Source organism: Coffea eugenioides, chromosome 4 (assembly GCF_003713205.1).
Source record: "Coffea eugenioides isolate CCC68of chromosome 4, Ceug_1.0, whole genome shotgun sequence".
In the NCBI taxonomy this organism is placed as follows: domain Eukaryota; kingdom Viridiplantae; phylum Streptophyta; class Magnoliopsida; order Gentianales; family Rubiaceae; genus Coffea; species Coffea eugenioides.
Genome location: NC_040038.1, coordinates 19,354 through 38,391, shown reverse-complemented (window position 1 = coordinate 38,391; position 19,038 = coordinate 19,354). Strand labels below are relative to the sequence as shown.

At 35.8% G+C, this 19,038-nt stretch overlaps 2 protein-coding genes and 1 pseudogene across 3 annotated transcripts; all 3 read right to left on the bottom strand.

Annotated features, from left to right (window-relative positions):
- Window positions 1-2,145: 2,145 nt before the first annotated feature.
- Window positions 2,146-7,792, bottom strand: LOC113768599. Its single transcript, XM_027313024.1, has 5 exons — window positions 7,348-7,792; window positions 6,165-6,658; window positions 3,517-3,921; window positions 3,131-3,333; window positions 2,146-2,585 (listed from the first exon to the last, which is right to left on the bottom strand). Exons 2-5 carry the CDS (start codon window positions 6,595-6,597, stop codon window positions 2,340-2,342), a joined length of 1,287 nt encoding a protein of 428 aa, XP_027168825.1. The 5' UTR covers window positions 6,598-6,658; window positions 7,348-7,792; the 3' UTR covers window positions 2,146-2,339.
- A 5,571-nt stretch (window positions 7,793-13,363) lies between these two features.
- On the bottom strand, window positions 13,364-18,690 carry LOC113768187. 2 transcript variants are annotated; one of them, XM_027312448.1, is made up of 6 exons: window positions 18,387-18,690; window positions 17,995-18,068; window positions 17,518-17,776; window positions 16,730-16,881; window positions 15,924-16,060; window positions 13,364-13,735 (listed from the first exon to the last, which is right to left on the bottom strand). In XM_027312448.1, the coding sequence occupies exons 3-6, from the start codon at window positions 17,769-17,771 to the stop codon at window positions 13,568-13,570; spliced, it is 711 nt and encodes a 236-aa protein (XP_027168249.1). In that variant the 5' UTR covers window positions 17,772-17,776; window positions 17,995-18,068; window positions 18,387-18,690; the 3' UTR covers window positions 13,364-13,567. The 2 variants fall into 2 exon arrangements, with proteins under 2 accessions (XP_027168249.1, XP_027168248.1); XM_027312447.1 differs by having other exon boundaries at window positions 17,999-18,068.
- On the bottom strand, window positions 14,882-15,714 carry LOC113767469 (annotated as a pseudogene).
- Window positions 18,691-19,038: the final 348 nt, after the last annotated feature.

Sequence of the window (19,038 nt, the reverse complement as noted above, 5' to 3'; positions counted from 1 at the left end):
TGATTAACAACAAATAATAAAAAAATTTGCAATAGAAACATCAGAGAGAGTGATATTTAACGTCATAAATAACCTTTTGTCAATATAATAAGGTTAGTTACTAAAAATTTATGGTATTAAAATTCACTCTTTGAAATGTTTTTGTTGCAATTTTTTTTTATTTATTACTGATCATGTTTGACACTGGATCCATAATTAAAAAGAGTAATTTAGACCTTACATTAAATAAAATATATAGAACGATATACTATTTTTTTGACGGTATATGTAATTTGATTCCTGATAATAGACAACAAATTCTAGTGTTTTTCTTTAATGTGTAGGCTGGTATTAGATTGACCAAATAATATAGTAGATAAAGGGCAATGGTGGAATCAAGTGATTTTCTCTCTCCTAATATCATTTTTTAATTGTTGGTTAGACCTAGATATTACAAGATAATAAATCTCAAAAAAGGTTAGTGTGATTTTGGAAACCTAAAGGGATGCCAATGCAATAGTCAAAATCCTCAGAGGATGTTTCTTAAATTATTTCTAATCACAAATGCCAGGTTTTTTGGGTAACAATCAGATGACGGAGATAATAAAGTAATAAAGGAGTTTCAAGAGTCAATTACAGTAGCTTTAGAGAAGCTAGTCCCCCTACAATCGTTATTAACAAAAGATCCTAATTGGTGGTGAAAGCCTTCTGAGTCGACCTCCTTCTGGATTTGCTCAGATCAATCCCCCCAATGAATTCGCAGTGCTGCCCCTTCCACCACCATTACACTTCCTCAGCCACATATTGCATTTGCTATTTAAGAAAACAAAAGACTCTACGGTACCACCAGCAGCACTTAAATCGAGTGTACAGTTACTTGAAATAGTGTACTAGCATAACATCGTCAAAATTTAGGAGTAGTTCCTTCGGGGACATCCGATAAAGTAGCAGTAGTATTTCTATCCATTCATTTGTAGAGTTTCAGCGGTTGGTTCGATATCTAATTTTAGCGTGTTTGGATTGTAAATTATTTGAGATAATTTTGTGAAAAAGTATTGTAACATTTTTTTGATATGATGTATGTGAAATAGAAAGGTGATTGAAAAACGTATTAATGATGCAAGCAAATCAGTGTGTGTAAATAAGGTGTGAATAAAGTGAAATAACACACGATCCAAACACACTACTGTTTGCTTCAATTTCTAGTGCCTTTAACGCTTCAAACCAAACCCGTTTAGAGAGAGAGAGGGAGAGGCAGTGCCGGCAATGATGGGATGAGAGGGGAGGGAAGAGAGAGGAAGAAGAATAAGAAAAGATAGAAAGGAAAGAAATTTTCCGTTTAGATTACCTGTTTTTAAATGTATTTTAAAAAAACTTTACTTTAGTAGTGTATATGAAAAATTTTTGTATGAAAATTTTTAAAATTATTTTTATTTATATATTATTATAGCATTATATTTAAAAAATTTGTTTTTGAAAAAAAAGGAATCCAAACGTTTGGAATGTTTTTTGATGGAAAGAAAAATGGGTGTGTATTACAGCACCTCTAGAGAAGCTCAGATTCGGCCATCAACACGTGCACACTGTTTCTAAGGCCGTTAAGCTACGAAATAGGCCGGGCCAAGAATTAAAAACCTATTAGGAAATATTTATTAGCAGGGAAAAGTGTGAGAAAGCTAAGGAAAGTTAATTTTTCTTTCATGCATGTTTGGTTGGCAGTTACCATCCTCACTTGTACTTGTACATGTAGAGCTGCAAATGAGTTGAATAAAATCGAGTTTTGACGTAATTAAACAAAAATTAGACTCAATTTTATCAAGTTCGAACTCAGGGCCGACCAACATTCAATGTAAAATTCGAGTCTAGTCGACCTTGAACTAAAAAAATAAGAAAATAATTTTATTATTTAAAAAATAAATAAAATATCCATTTTTTCTTAATACGTAATAAAAATATTAAAAATATACATGTAATTTTAGTATTAAAATAAAAAACTAAAATATATCTGTTTTGACCAAATCGCTTGGTTTGTTTGCAACCCTACCTATATGTCCCCTAGAATATGCTTGCCCCAACAACAAATGGCATATAACCGGCCATTCTGCGTAATCCTGATGAAAAAGTTCATCTAATCAAAACACCAAAGCCGCATAGCTCATTCCATCCTGTATAATTGCTGATCGCGAAATAGCAATCATCTTTTAGCCTAATTATTATAACTTAAACCTTCAATTTACTTACTAATATACATCCAGTTGTTTTCTCATCCTAAGAAATCCTTCAACAAAAAGAACAAGAAACGAAAGGAGTTGGTCGTCCAGGAGCAACTAGTGCACAAAGCATTCTAGATTCTTAACCAACTAGCAAGGAAACAGAATGGGGGAGGGGTCTCTTTCCAGCTTCCCGCCGCAGCAGTCAATCCTTTTCATCTTTTCTTCACACCAAAACAACTGCCCCTTGCTCATCTTCACCATTCTTACAACCCTAGACAACACTTTGACATCAATGGTGCCAAGCAATAGATCCACATCCTCTGCTATGCTGGGCCATGCTTTCTTTTTCCAGCTCTTTGTCCTCTTCCGCTGTTCCTTCAGTTTCAATGCTTTCTGTAATTCAGAGGCTTCAAAAATAAATCCAGGAAAGCAGTTTGCAGAAGATATTTGTAGGACACCTAAGCAGACTGCAAAACTCCATCATGGTCTCATATTGATGGATCAATACAGTTCACTTCTACAATGTATCCCAATTTTTTAAAACAGGTTGACAATCCATACAATCACACCACCAGAGACACACAGCCACAAGCATGCATGCACACACACATGCAGAGATGCATCATAGATAAGAAGAGGAAGTGAATACATCAAAACAGCCAAATAGATCAAAAACCAAAGCAATGATACAAAAAGGTAAAGAACTGTGCAGAATGAACACGAGTTTTGAGTCTTTGACATAGCATGCAAGCAGTGAATTTATACTGTGAGACCAACAGGATGTAATGTTAAAGTAAATCAATAAAATCAACCTTTAACAAAAAGGTAGCAACAGCCAAAACACTCAGCCTCACGTTCTCTCTCTCTCTCTCTCTCCCCCCCCCCCTCTCTTGTTATTCTTTACACACACACACACATGTATATATATGTAGCCTCACCTTCTCAAGAGAAGATTGAATCTGTTGAAGAGGAGTAACCATCTGGTCCTGACTTCCAAAAACACTCCGCACACCACCTGATTTTTTCTTGTCCGTTTTCAGAAATTGATGGAAAGTCAGGATCGAACTCTCAATTATAGTAATCAGATTTGGGGCAAGCACATGCAAATCTGACTCTTCGTCCATGCTTTTCTGATCTGAGCCTACAAGTCATAACAAAATAGGCTAATAGGAACAGCAAACTCAGAATAGGCTATTCGTGTTGGTTTAAGCATACATACTTCACATAATTAGAGAACTTAATATTACCAAAAGAATGCACAACCAAAAAATGGATAACCTGAAGTGATCCAAATATGCATCATTAATCTCTAACCAGACTATACCTTGGACTTTTGGAACCTGAAGCAGTTTAGGCAAAGAATTTCTCATTCGAGCATAAATTTCTGGCCTTGAACCCTGCTCAAATGGCTCATTTTCAATAAACCTTTGCAGTAGAACCTCAAACTGTTGAAATTGCTGAGCACTCTGATTGTAAGAGGTGGAAGTTTCAAGTCCGCAAGAAATTTTTTGGCTCAATTGAGTGTACTGGCAGTGAAGAGCTTCCCATGTCAAGCACGTCTGACCTACATATGCTGTTTCAAGGTCCTCGTAGGGATCACTTGCTTGCGGCTGCAGGTACTCCATTTCACCTTCAGGTTCTTTAACCGTTTTCAAAGATAAGCATTTAAAGGGAGACCTTAGCCTTTTCAATGAGGATCTGGGTGAAGGGCTCGAAGGAACATGAGAATCTGCAAGAAGTCAATCTTAATCTCATAACAAAATGGGGATCTAAAAAATAAAAAATAGTTAATGTACAATTAGACAGATGAAAGAAGCTCAGAGGGAACAGATCACGAGCTATAATTGTTTTTCTTCTTTCATATTGTCCTTCCCAGTTTCCTTGTTCCATTTCCTGTCTGAATTACTTTGTCTTTGGGCCATTTTCACTTGGATGCCGACATCACCATTTTCAATCATAGAGCTGGTTTTTGCCAGCCAATGTCCGTCCTTGCACATAATCAAAAAGTGTTACAGTACTTAAGAGATATTTACTTGAAAAGAAAGTTTTCCCTTTAAAAAGCGTAAGTTGTGCACAAGGAATTGAGATCTAGCTGATACTTTTCCATTATCCAGATTTCATGAGCTCAATTCATATCTACTTTGTATTAGGTTGATTGAGGTTAGATTGATGTTAAGAAGTTTCATACATATAGAATAATCGCCAAAGTTTAGCTTTTTATTTGTCCAGGGTTGTCATGGAACTCTAAATGTAGGCAACGCAGTGGAGGATCTTTTTTTAGGATTTTGGTGAATATAATTGCAGAGATGGAATCTGTACAAAGGATGGAGATGAATACTGTTGATTGGTAGATAAAAGTTGCCTACATAGCCTAATCAGCAGCAGTCAAGAATCTCGGAAGGAGATAAGAGCAAAATGAAAATATTTGTCAAACAAAAACATAATAATGAAGAAACATATTTGTCAAGGGCTATTAGGCAACTTTATTCTCGAGCTACTGATTTTGCAAATAAGGTAACTTTAGCATCAAGTCTAAAGTATGAGTAAACAGTATAAGTTGGCTGATACAACCACAAGGGTTTATTACAAATAGACACTTTTGGTTCTGTTTTAGCTATTTGGCTTGTGCAAGAGTGAGCAGAAGGTATTCAAGAATTATTGCCTTCATTCAATTCATTCAATTTCTTTCAATCTGAACAACTTGCAGTCAGACATGGTCAAATAAGCTATTCCTTGTTCCTGAAAATCAAGATGACATTAATTGCAAGATGTATAGCGTCTAAACAATCCAGAATGGATATAATCATTAGATCTTCATTCGTTCTGGTTAGGAGTTCCTACTAACTATTATTACATCCATCAAACGTTCAAAAAACAATATTTCTTTGTATGCATATGGAGGCCACCGTAACAAGTAAATCAGCCCAAGAAAACCGATGACCAGTCGACATTCCCTAATTTCTTCTCACTTCGCACCAAAACCATGTTTTTGAGACTTGGGAGACAGTTTATGCATTCCTGTATATGCCCACATGATTAACCAAACTATGCTAAACTGAAACATCAGATTTTGCCTGAGCCAAGTCATTGCAATTGGACAAATGAGGCATCATACGGCCAGGATAAATTTCAACAAATTCACAGGCACGATAGTGCTGCAGACTCATATTAACCCAAAATGATAAATAGAACAGTTCTAAAGCCATTAAATCTCCTCTTTTGAGAGAGGAATGAACTAGCAGCTTCCAAGAAAGAAAGCAGGTAGGCTTAACGTCAGTGGAAGAAGCTAGGAGACAGCCCATTTTTGTATCCTTTTCTTTGTTCCAGTGTTCTAGTTGACATCCAGCGAAAATCTGCAGCCATCTATCTTCTCTCTAGCAGTTCTTAGACCTTGGATCTTTAGTCAGTAGTGACCCAAAACAAATAGAATATTATCTCACATCAAACACGAAGGAGACAGAGACATTAGTTTGTATACTCTACAATTCCAAGTTTTACCAAATTGGTTGCTGATAGTTTTACATGTTTCTTAAGGCAGTACAATAAATTTCATCATCAGCTAAAAGTTGTACAGTTTTAACTTAGTCATTAAAAAAAAAACCATGAGAACTGCAAGCCACTAGTGACCTCACATTTTAATGATCAAGAAGAAGAACACGACAAGTATTTCAAACCCTCAGAGGCCAAAAGATTCTATTCCATGCACACATCCAAAAAAAAAAATTCCAAATCCCACTTGCAAATCCTTTGCTTATGTGATACTGCATATTATACCCCTAGCATTGACCACTGTACAAAGAATAACATCATGTATCACGCTTGTCATTGCAGTGCTCTTAAAAATTACTGACCTAAAGAAAAGATGTTCGGATGACAAATAGGCTGTACGTAGCATGATTATGAAGCACTTCCGTAGATGGAACGTATGTAAGAGGAGGAGCAATCATGATGTTGAGGAGAAACAATGCTTACCAACTTCATGCAACTGCTGAGCAATTAATCTATCGAAGAACAGCATTCGCTCAGAGTAGGTATCATACAAGGCATCAAAAATTGACCAGAACTGTTGTCCTTCAGCTTGTACATCCCTCCACTCACTAGAGCTGGTATCTCCTTCTTCTTCATCCACATCTTCCCCATCCTCTGGCGATGCCTCTTCAGGTATTAACGCCATAAAACTCTTTCTTCTAAGTTCTTTCAACCTCCGCTTGACCTCATTAGTGATGAAATCATCGTCATCATCCTCAGCCTCTGTACTGCTGGTATCAACATCAACTGCCTTGTCTAAATCGTCAACATTTTTATCCTTGGGCTCCTCTGGCTGAGGGAGAGTCTTATCCCTGGCATTGATTTCCAGGCTCGGTTTTTGGGATCTAATAAACTTCTTCATTTTGAGGAAATCCATTTTGCCACAGAACGTTGAGGCACAAGCATGGGAATCAAATCTTTTAAATCCTTCTAATCACCTGACGATCCAAAACAAAATTTGACAATCCAAACAAATACTCAAACACCACATTGAACAAAATGCAGGCCCTTTGGTGTGAATGCATGCCCTTTTGAAGGCACAAATCCCACCTTTAACGGGGATCAGATTTTGGTTTTCTAACATCATGGTGTGATATAAAAGGACTTATTTCAAGCATAACTGCAGTTAGTTCCACCCAAGAAACGTGATTAGATATCTCTAATTCAAATGTCAAGCGACTAAAATTATCGGGGGCTTTTTTTTTTTAAAGGTGGTAAAATAGAAATGTGGAAGGTAGGTTGGGATGGTGAATGTAAACAGGGAAGCTATGCAAAACAAGCGGTTTTGTGGCCGAAATCAGATGTGAAGCCGGAGAAGCAGATGAGCAGATATCCAAGAAGCAAGACAGCCTTAAGAACCCATTTTTCTCACCAAAGAATGGTAAGATGGAAATGACAAAAGAAGATAAAATAGAGATGCGGGGCTTTGCATAAAGATGCTAACAAGTAAAAGAAAGACAGTAGAATGGCGGTTAATATAACAGAGAAATGAGTACACTGCGTCAGAAATATGATATATGAGAACAAAAAGAAGAGAACTTGTAGGGTAACAAAAACCGAAGGCCAAATTGAGGTAAATGAGTGCAGATTTTTTTTGGCTTTAAAGAAAAAAAAGGGCTTAGCGCACCTGAAATGCAGAACGCGGAAACAAATCCAGAGAGCAAGGCAAAGAATGAGAGGTTGGCGGTGCGGAGGGCGAGGGCGAAAAAGCCCTAATTTTTGGAGCTTTTAGCAGTGAAGACTGGGTGGAGACTGGAAGAGAAGCGTGGCTGGACTTGCTGCTACAAAGTAGTAGCAGCAGCAGCAGCAGCAGGAGGGAGACAAAAGTACACGTTTGAAACAAATAACACCATCAAACAAACGAAGACCAGCAAGCGATGTTTGTCTGTACTGCAATATATATTAATGCTGCTATATATTAAGATTTTGTTATTGTGGGGGCGGAGGTTGTTCTTCTTCTTCTTCCGCTTCTATCGATTTTGACTCGGAATCTGCCCTCCCATTCCCGTTATGGTGCGCTGGTTCCTCCTATCTAGTGCTCGTCGTGGTACTCTCTTCAGACCCAAGCTTAAGCTCGTATCACGTCGTGGGGAATATATGATTTGACAGTCTTGATTATTATCAAGTTTTTTTTTTTTTTGTGGGGTGCTGTAGACGATCTTAACTCAAGGTTTCGACAAACCACCCTTTTTATTACACATCGGATACGCCGGGTTCGTAATGCGATGTTCTACTTTCTCGTCGATCTATCTATCTATCTTGTTGGCACACTTGCTTACTACACCCAGCAAAGCCAAGTGCAGCAGCTGGTGGTGATGGTGGTGGTGGTAGCAAGCAAAAGTTGAAATCTTTGTTATTCTGGGGGCGCTTTCTGGTTTGTGATTTGGAGGTGCATTCCCTTTCAGACCTTTTTAACAAGCGTAAGCAGCATTATCAAAAAGAAAAAACATGCGTAAGCAGCACTGTATTATTACGGGGGAGCGACCCTAGCCTCTGCCTCGGGCTCTCAGCCCTCGCTGCACTGCCTTTTTCTTTCTTTCTTTTTTTTTGGATTTCTTTGCCTGGTCTGGATACAAGACAAAGCCCCTCACCATGCATGGAATCCATTAGGGCCAATATCACTACTGTCAAGCCCCAGCCGCGAACACCAAAGCTTTTGTTTCTCCCTCAATTCTTTTGTTCTAAAATTACCTATTTGTCCTTCCTATTCCTCCCTCAAATCACACACCCAAGTCCCAATCCCAATTACCTCTCCAAGTCCTATTTTTTTTTTTTTATCGAAACGTTAGATTTATATATTATTACCAAAGCTTTACAGTATCCAAACAAAAGAGACAAGTGTCCATGATGATCCATGATACATTAGCATCTAAGATTGGGATTTACCCATCAAGTCCTACTACCTATCATTTTTTCAGTAATAATCTACCTGAAAAATCGTCAATTTTGGTCCTTGGACTTTTGTACTTAAACTGATTTCATCCCTGAACTTTTTTTTAGCCTAACTATAGTCCTTAAACATCTATATCTATATGTATTGAGGAAGGGGTTTTTAGCAGAAACCCTCTCAATGGCTTCTAAACTTTTCATTCTTTTTTCTAGATTTTTGTATTTATTTTAATATATAAAAAGTAATGGGTTATAACCAACCCTATCACCAATCAAATTTAAAATTTAAAGCGTTCCACTATCTACTTCATAAACCGTTTATAGTTGTTATTTATATTTTAAATCCTTTTTACTCCTTAATTAAAGACAAATGCTCATTCGTATGCTCTTTTAATACAATGTTATATTTTTATAATTAAGAAATATTTGTCACCACACTAACCTTATAACCACCCCTACAAATGAACTTTGCAAATTACAATCACGTTTTAAAAAAATCACAAATGTGCAACTAAATGTAAAGTTGAGGGGGTAAAGTGCAACTAAATGTAAAGTTAAGGGGCTTACTATATTTAACCCTAAAAAAATCCCAATAACGTAACAAGTAGTGGGTTATAGATTTTTGTATTTATTTTAATACATAAAAAGTAGTGAGTTATAACCAACCCTATCACCAGTCAAATTTAAAATTTAAAACTTTCCCATAATCTATTTCGTAAACCGTTTATAGTTTGTTATTTATACTTTAAATTCTTTTTACTCCTTAATTAAAGATAAATGCTTATTCACATGCTATTTTAATACAATTTTAATTCACAAGCATACAACATGATCAAGAAACAGCAGAACCAATTAGGACTAGATTTTGACCCAAAAAAAAAAAAATTAGGCCTAGATGGAACTGGCACGTTGCCGTAACTTACGATGCCAATTAGGACTATTTAGCGTTTTTTTTTTTTACAAGGAGTTAGGACACTGTAAAACTTATTTAGGCAAATTTTGCCTTATCAGTGATTTGAGTATTAAGTTATTGAATATACTACGAATTCTATAATATTAGTCTGCTACAAAAAATAATATTTTACTAACATGTGGTATTTGCGTACGAAATTTCAGAGGTAAATCAAATACTTTTACTTATACTCTATATAATTTGAATAGTTTTTTAGCGAATATAACCATACTATGCAGGACCATCACTTTGTACAATTGGAACTAGCAAATTGTATATCAATCACAATTTAGATTTTGCTCGATACCTATGCAGTTGGTGAGTTCCATCAGTAACACTACATCAAGCATTTAATATTGTTTCATACTCTTATCAACATGTATTTCAAAAAATTGTAGGTTTGAAAATGATACATGTGTTTGAAAACTAGTTACGTGGTTGATGTCAAGCAATTTTACAACATCACAAGTATTGTTGATAGTAAATTCAAAGAGAATATGGATATTCGAATATACAATCATATGTACGGTAAACTTACTCTATTTAATTTAATTACTGCACAAACTTTTTAAATTTATAATCATAACCTATACTTTATTTCATTCTTACTATATTAAATATTTTCGAATACTTGCTTACATTTAGAGCATTAATATAGAAAACATGTTCTATGAGTTATGCAAAAATTATGGATAACTATGTGAAGGTTGTTTTTCAAAAATAGTGTGTATGCATTGTAATGACGTGGTCAACACTGTTATTAGGTAATTAATTTCATGTACCTTTAATTTCAACAATTTTTTCTGTATTATATATAACAATTTATTTGTCAAATAGGTACAATGTTAACATACAAATTAAAGACCAAAAGTATGACAAAAAGAAATAAATAATTGGCACTTTCAAATTTTAAAATAATCACAAGGCAAATAATTCAACTGTTGGTTTTAAAGGTGACAAGTAGAAATTTTAGATTTAAATTGCAATTTATTAGTATAACTATAAAATTCGAATTATGACTATTAATTAGATGACCTTATTATACAACTCAATAAATGAATTATTACTAAAAGAGAAAAGCCCACGAATATTGAACAAATTCACATGGTGAAATCAAATAGATATACACATGGGTTTAAAACAAAATTGTTTATTTTAAACCCATGCATATATTTATTGAATTGTGTGTGTACAATTACAATTCACTTGTTTATAGTTGAAATTAAATAGAGATATATTACATGCTATTCGTGCTATTCAAGAGAAATCAAATAGATATATATATGTAGGTTAAAAAAAAACTATTCATACACATGGTCAATGAGAGATGAAAAAATTCATTTTGTGCAATGTGAGTGACTATGGATCAGATAATGTAAATTTTGATTTGACAATTTTATCCTTAAAAAAGAATCACATACAAGGCACGTATTAGATTCTAGCAAAAAAATAATCGAAAACTTAGGTAGGGACCAAAATTGACTAATGTGAATTTGTAAGTAACATAAAATGATATTTTTAAAAATTAAGGACGAAAAAAGTTATTTTTCCTATTTGTAAATATTATTTTACTTACATAGACTTTTTTATCTTTTTAATCAACATTTCATCTCGTGAAAAAATTACGAAATTGGTCCTTCAATTTTTTTAATTAAGTTGATTTCATCCTTGAACTTTTTTTAGTTTAATTTAGTCCTTAAACTTTAATACTGTAACTAATTTTGGTTCTTCCGCGGCAACACCACTAGTAATTAATTGTTTCTCCGACCAAAAAACCACTAGTCAACCAAGGGTAATACAGGAGTTACGAGCAAAATCATATTAGATTATAAATAAAATATTTGACTATTAGTTAGGGGAGAAAAACTAAAATTGTCTATTAAAGTGGGGAGGAAAAAGAAATTGGCAACAAATTCTCAATTATCATCATCTTCCATCATGCGCGAACCCAATGCACTCATCAACCTTTCAATTTATAAAACTTCTCACCGAAATCCTGTTCAGGTTCATAAAAATTCTCAAATATATGCAGTATCATCACACCTTTGGAATCTCCAAAACTCTAAATTATAATCTGAACTCAAGGGGCTTTCCCTGTGGACAACTCAAGTGTTGAAATTTGAGGAAAATAAATGGAGGACACCAAAACTGAGTAGTAAAGAATACTGCAGCGGAGGCGAAGGCAATTCTCGTGTGCTTGAAACTCTCAAAGCTTTAAACGTTTGATTGTTATGTATTTGTTTAGTGGTTTTGTGACAAAGTATGAGAAAAAAAGAAAAACACGTTGGTCTTCTTAGTTCCTTCTCTCGATGCGCTAGATATGCTATTAATTGTGAAAGACCAAATTTTCAGTTGCATTGCATATCACTGGGCTGAGTTATGTACCACAATAAATACAGAAAATTAGGTGTACTTATGCCCTCAAACTGGTCGTGAAAATGCCACAATGGGAAACCAATGGTAAAAACTACTGATTGTTGCTGTGTTTGTGACAAATGTTGGAGCAAGCAGGGCCGCAGCCAGCTCTATGCTACTTCCGATGAAGATAAAAGTAGGTTTTCAATGGACTTGTATGTGTGTGTTAGTGTGTTATGTATTGCCAGTGTGAGAGGAAAACTCTTAACAAACAAACATTGGAGCGGCGATCAAGTGGAGAAGAAGAACAAACCATAGCAATGGTTTTGTTTATGAATAAATCTACCAGTTTTTTTTTCTTCCCCAATTTAATCGAAAATCTGTTTTCTCTCCTATTTAATGAAAATTACTTCTTCATCTTATCATGAGACTTTGCTTGCAGTACCTATATCGGTGGCTTTTTTGTTGGAGAAACTTTTACTGGGGTGCCATCGCAGACGGATTAGGTCAATTCTATCACATTCATATGACATTTTTTGAATCAAAAAAGGAGAAAAATTAAAAAATTGGAACATAAAAAGACCGTTCTTTGTCTTGGAATAGTAGAATTTTTTTTTTAGTAAATTTTTTCAAGCACCATTAGTATATACATGCACGAATCCAGATATATACCATCATACAAAGTGTGGTGTTTAAATTTAAATTGAAATAATGTAACAGGTATCTAGATCCGTCAGCGTATACAATAACAATATACGAATGATATTCCTTTTTTTATTATGTTATACTTTTTTATTTTTCCTTTTTGGCTTCATTAAATTTCATGGGAATATCAAGTTGAGTTAGTCAAATGATCTACCAATTATACCCCCAAAATTTGTAATCAAGTTGTTGGGTGATTGAATTCAGATTGAAAGTTAATTTCAGGGATGTAATAGTTTCAATTTTTAAATATTAAGAATGAATTTATTTCATTTTAAAAGTGCGGAAATAAAAGAATATTTTTGTAAAATGTGATGGAAAAAACTGGTCTTTTTCTGTAATTTATTTTCTAATGTCCTTTTATTTTTATCCATCCACCACTAATAAATTGAGCTTCCACTGCCTTCATGCTTCCATCCCATCAACTCAAATCCCAGTTGAGTTTCAAGTATGTTTTTATCACGCTTAACGCCTCTAAGTCACAAAAGTTTGTGCAATACCTCAAGTACCAACTACCAATGTCTCTGTATATTGGTTTTACAAGCGACAAGTCAGGTTGGGACGATCAGAATTTAGCTCTCCTTCTAAAAATGACCAGGCTTCTGTAGATAGCCCCTTGCAACTTCCTTTCACAAATTTTACCCAAGGCTTCACTGGTTGATGTGGTACTAAAACAATGAACTCGCAAATACACACAACTTTGCGCCCTTCACCCGAGCTTAATACGCATTAGGACCATGACACATTGAAAATCATTACAATTTTAGTTGCATCTTGCATCATATTTCACATCAGAAAAAGCCTTCATCTGTCATAACAACATATATATCCATGAATCAGTGAAGAATAGTAAAGCTCTAACTCTATCCTGCGAAACGAGTCTCATCAACTAGTATAGAACCCAACAATGCTTCTACAATCTATACACACTTGGACCAAATGCCACCGCCTAGTAACCCAGCCAAGCAGATGGTATCATCTGAAATTTGTTCTTCGCCAATGATAGCAAATCATAGTAATCAACATGGTTGAAGCAGTCACGAAAGTCTGTGAAAAGCCTTTCAAAGACTCTCCATTGCACATTGTAAGACCTTGAGTACGGAAATGGTAGGAAAACCTGCAAAAATTGAATCCTTTATTGTTTTTCTTTTTCTGATCATGATGCTTTGTAACAATAGAAGACTAGAAAATAATTGCCATGATGACGCTGTATCAAAATGTGAAAGAGCACTGATGGTTGACACCCACGATTTATCTAACTCTAGAAGCACTAATACACAGAAGTTCATCTTTAAGGCCTCACTTAAATCACTAGTTCTACACAAACCAGATGTTCGATAAATGCCCATTAGTTCCTCAAAGATTTATCCAGTCAATTTTTTCTGATTTTGTAACTTAAATAGAGAACCATGCTTTATACACCAGAGATAATACTGATTCCTGAGTCCTAACCATTATGGGTCTTCTGAACTCTTTATGTATATGGCCCTCTCAAAACACAAAGGTACCTAATTTGGATCACTTTGAAGATAGGAAATAAGTAAAAAAAGTGAGACAATTTACAGACAGAATACATGAGGGGGGAGAAACAGAAACACAGGTATCATGAATGGATAGAAACTTTGCAATTCAAAGAAAGCAAACAAGAGCTTTTGGTCAAAGCCGTTGCAATTAGAAGCGACAGCTAGAACTCGTATAATAACAGTAGTAGGTTGTGGTAGGAACGTATTCCTATGGTACCACAGCTGGCATCCCACAAGTCCCTTAATTGATAGTTACAATCAGTGCATTATCATTAAAATTTAACATTAGTCATTCAGCCGGGGTAGCATCTCCTTTTGCAATGGTGGATGGCTTTGGCCAAGAGGATGGAGGATGAATGAGGCATTGGAAGAAATCATGTAAACCTTGCCTCTTACTCTTTTGCCTTGAGATAATAACGAGAACAAGCTAATCTGGGTTTGTTATACCAATGGTTCCTATAGCGTAAAATCTGCTATTGATCTTTATAGGAACACTCTATTAAAGTACTGTTGTACAACATTGTCTACTTTAAGAAGCATATCCACAGACGTGCTTTAGTCTTCTTGGACTGGTGGGTGCAGATGTACCATGAGCAGCAAAATGACTTGGACTGGTCAGTGCAGAATGCTTAGCAAAACAACTTTACTGTCCCTTGGAGCTACTGTCTACTTTTTGAGAAGAGGAAGGAATGGTAGAGTTTTTTCACTCAAATGCCAGTTGGCAGTATGTGTACTAAGAAGCTGTAATGATGTGACTAAAGCTTATTGTGGCATGATGGAGAAAAATGGCTGTTACAAAGACCAATTGAAAGGCTAGCATAGGGTTTATTTACTCAAATATTGCCTATTTATTGTAAATTAAAAAAAAAAACTATTCTTAGCTCCAATACTTTTCGAAAGTACAAACCAAAACATGTACTTGTACTCCCATTACCAACGGTCATCCACCTCTCAGTTCTGCTCCCTCAACCTATGCATGATGCTCCTGACCGTCACAGCAGTGGCAGTGTTTAATGTGTAAGCACCACCAGCTTTGACTCTGCCACAGTCCTTGCATCCCCAAATTCCAACAGCATTCCCCTTTACTGCATACGTGCCATAAAATTCAAAGATATATCTACATGCTGACTATGCTAAATGACCTCAATATTCTTAATCTGCTTTCGCTGCCTCTCACCCGATAACGGGTATCAAATTTCCCAATAATACTTGCCTTCTTGGTTGTTATGTTTAAGAGCTGGGAAAATTCACCACGGGGACGAGGCGATTGAAGGATGGAGCCACAAAAACCCCAGACTTACTTTGTAGTCATAAGGAAATCGCTCATCGTAGAAAACCCAACCACTGGGCACACTTTATTATGTGGAAGGGAAGAAGAAGTAAAGGGAAGGAAAAGGTCTTTTGGAGAAGATAGTCACCTCCTTAGGAATCAACTTTAGAAGAACATTAAAGTTGACAATTTTTTTAGACAATATTTGATTAAATAACCGTTAGCACAGAAAGGGGTTAGCATAGAAAGGGGTTTTGATCAGCAGATCTTTTATAAACAGTATGCTGGTGCAGTGGTTACCATGTCTTCTTCGTGTAGCTTAAATTTAACGGTAGTAGTTTAGGAACGGGTTGTCTCAGATAGTATTTTTCTTCTGTTTCTGAATATTCTCCAATGATCTTTAATAAAAGTTACTTTCTTTTTCCTTTTTTCCTTTTTTTTGGGTTTTTATTTGTGGGGGGGAATGGGAACAAGTGAGGAGAGGGGAGGGAAGAAAATGAGCGTTTGCTTACTTCACCATCCAGTGCTAGACGCTTAAGTACAGAAAAGGTCTGCTCAGTCTCCTCCAAGTTGTCAATAACAGCCAACCAGATGAGGGAAGCAAGCTCATATGCTTTATCCTGTGATTTGCCACAAGCAATAAACTGATCTGCTAGAAAGCAAAAGAATTTAAGGTTAATCTGGGGAGCAATAAGTTTCTGATAAAAATAATTATAAAACTACTGCCTCAGACAATGAACCACATAGAAACGAAGATCCCAGTATAACCACCTTAAAAGAGCATCAGTTAGTTAAAAAAGAGATAAGCATCAGCCATAAAAAAAAAAACACATTACACTCTTTGTACAATCTTGTCCGCAAAGGCTTCTATATCAAAGCTTCCCAACAAATTCCAGAGAGCAAAATAGAAAAAACCCAAAATGGATCGACAATAAATCAGTTCTAAGTCAGAAGTTACAAGGCAATTGTAGCAACTTGTGCCCCAAGCAGAGAATGTTTGCTCAAATTACATATTCCATTTGGCTCACTCAACATGTGCAAGACATTTACCTCTGAGCAGTACGTGATCTGGTTCAGATATCCAAAGATAGGGAACCAAATAAGCTTTCCCATAGCTTCTTTTTTTTTTTTTTCCTAGTTTCCATAAGACCAAATTCAGCCTGAGTGACATTACTGGATCTAAGTTCAACTTTTCTTTCTCATTTTAAGCTGAACTTTTTAAATTATAAAAAGTCTCTGTAATTGTAATGTAATTCCAAATATAAAGAAGAAAGAAGAAATCAAATCCTAACATAACTTGAACAATCTGACAACTAACCTATTATGGTTCCATGAAGTATCCCAGATGGAAGTGGCATTGGTGAAACTTCAAGCTGCTCCCTGAGAAACAAGTAAGTATGCCCCACAATTTCATCAATTTCATCATGGAGTGAGAAAATCTGTTTACTGACATAAAGTGCAGCGTATCTCCTGAAATCACAATCACATTTGGCAACAAGATTGTCAATGATTGTTAATGACACCTACCTTTATATTAAAATCAGGAAGAATAAATCACAATATAAGGAAACATAAAGAAAATACAAAATCTGGATACTATTTAGAGACCGAATGTGTAGCACATAATTTTGTTTATTGCTGCAGTCTTTTAACCAATTATCCACATAGAATTAACTCTCTTCCTAGAAAATTTGGATGTCTTCTTCCTCAACGAAGGAGAGGGAAGACAGCTAAGAGCGGAAGCTGTTTTGATGTTTAAGGTTGGAGTACGATAAGCCTCTCAATTTTAAAAAAAAAAAAAAAAGAGAGAAAACAGAGTTCTGATCACGTACATTTTTCACAAGGGAAAAAAAATTTCTTCCAATGCCAAATATTGTTAAGGAAAGCAATTAGAACCAGTGACGCCTAAAAACCCAAAAAAAGTACTATAACATGACACCTGAGTGACATTTATGCGAAGTGCACAACAGGAAGCTTGCCCTTAAGCTCCTGCTACTGCTGCTTGAGTATAAGTTAAATGAGGAAGGTCATGATTTGAGAATTATGTGATAATCTCTTCCAAACATGCATAAGTTCGTAAGCAGGTAATAAAAACTCCCAGTCTACCTTTTACTCAAACCTCGAGGAATAGGCCCTGGCCACCGTTTAGCTTGGCCAGCCAAAGGGAAACTCCTAATAAGGGCTGCATCCCACAAGCATTCTTCCTGGAATAGTTTAGCCCACTGTTTCTTGACACATGATATTTGCCCCCAGTCTGAGATGGGAACACGCAGGAAGATTTCTATCAGTAGATGATCCGGTAGCTTCGCAAAGGGACAATCAGCGGAAATTAGAGTTGCAGCAGTGTCTGTGTCTGTCATTTTCACTGCAGAACAACACTTGATATCTCAGGAAACAATCGCGGGCATTGCGGCAAATGATCAGCACGGAACATAAAAGTCCATGCAAGTAACAACTACTAACGGGGTCGGGACTGAGAGTATGCAGAACAAACAGGAAAAGACTACATTTTTGTTTCTTTAATGCGTCAAAGAGAACAAATTCAGCTGAAACAGAGAGAGAGAGAGAGAGAGAGTCACTCACGTACAAATCATCTTCGCGTGAGATTTCAAAGAGTTTATAATTATCCACTTGCTGTTGCCACGTCAATAGGTCGCCTGAAAAAGAGCAAATTAGAAAAGAAAAAGGATAGAAGGGATGGAAATTGTGATTCGGAAAATGCATTTAAGATTATGAAAGAGTGGCAACTCAAGTCATCAGGGACACGGACAACTATGAATTCTACTTTATTAGTGCAATAAAACTCCAATAAATAGGGCCAATCAGTTAAGGAGCGTTAAAAGGCTGGAACTTGAGCCCAATCAGCAGGTGGAAACAAACAGTTGAAGAAAATACGACCGAGCCACCGAAATAAATTAAGAAGTCAGAGAGGAAGGGTGGAGGTGGGAGGAGAGATGAATAAATAAACATTTTACCTCAGCCAATAACCGTTGGGCTTTGGCTCGCACCTTCTTGTTGTCTTGCTTCTGCTGAAGCCTCTGTAGCAGCTATGTAATGAAAGACTAAGAAGGAACAACCCCACAACCACAGGCGAAGACAGTCGGCTGGAAAAGACGGCCAACAAAAGCAGCAGCAGCTTCAAGCTAAGAGGTCGGGTTGACCCGAACACCAAATGCTATGCTGGTGAATAGGTGATCGCCGCTCACCTGAACTGTGCACCCTACAAAATTAGGAGTACAAGAACATTCCTTCTGTTTTCAAATCCGGTCCGGATTGCAAATTTTTCCCCAAGTGTTTAGGATTTTTTTTTTCTCAAAAATTGGATAGAAGTTTATTTAAAGTTGGGGTAATTTCAGAAACTTCCTCTGAGGTTTCTAACAATTTTACTGAGTTCCCTAAAGTTTAAAAAATTACACATATCTCCCTTATCATTTAAAATGACAATTTTACCTTTAAATATTTTAAATGAAATTCTCTTATTTGGTATGCTTATACTTAAAATGAGTTTTAAAATTATTTTTTCATTCTTTTTCCTCCTTATTCTTTTTTTAAATTTTTTGCCAATAAAACTGTAAAACTACCACTATTGCCTCTATTTCTATTATAACCAAATATCGAACTAGTGAA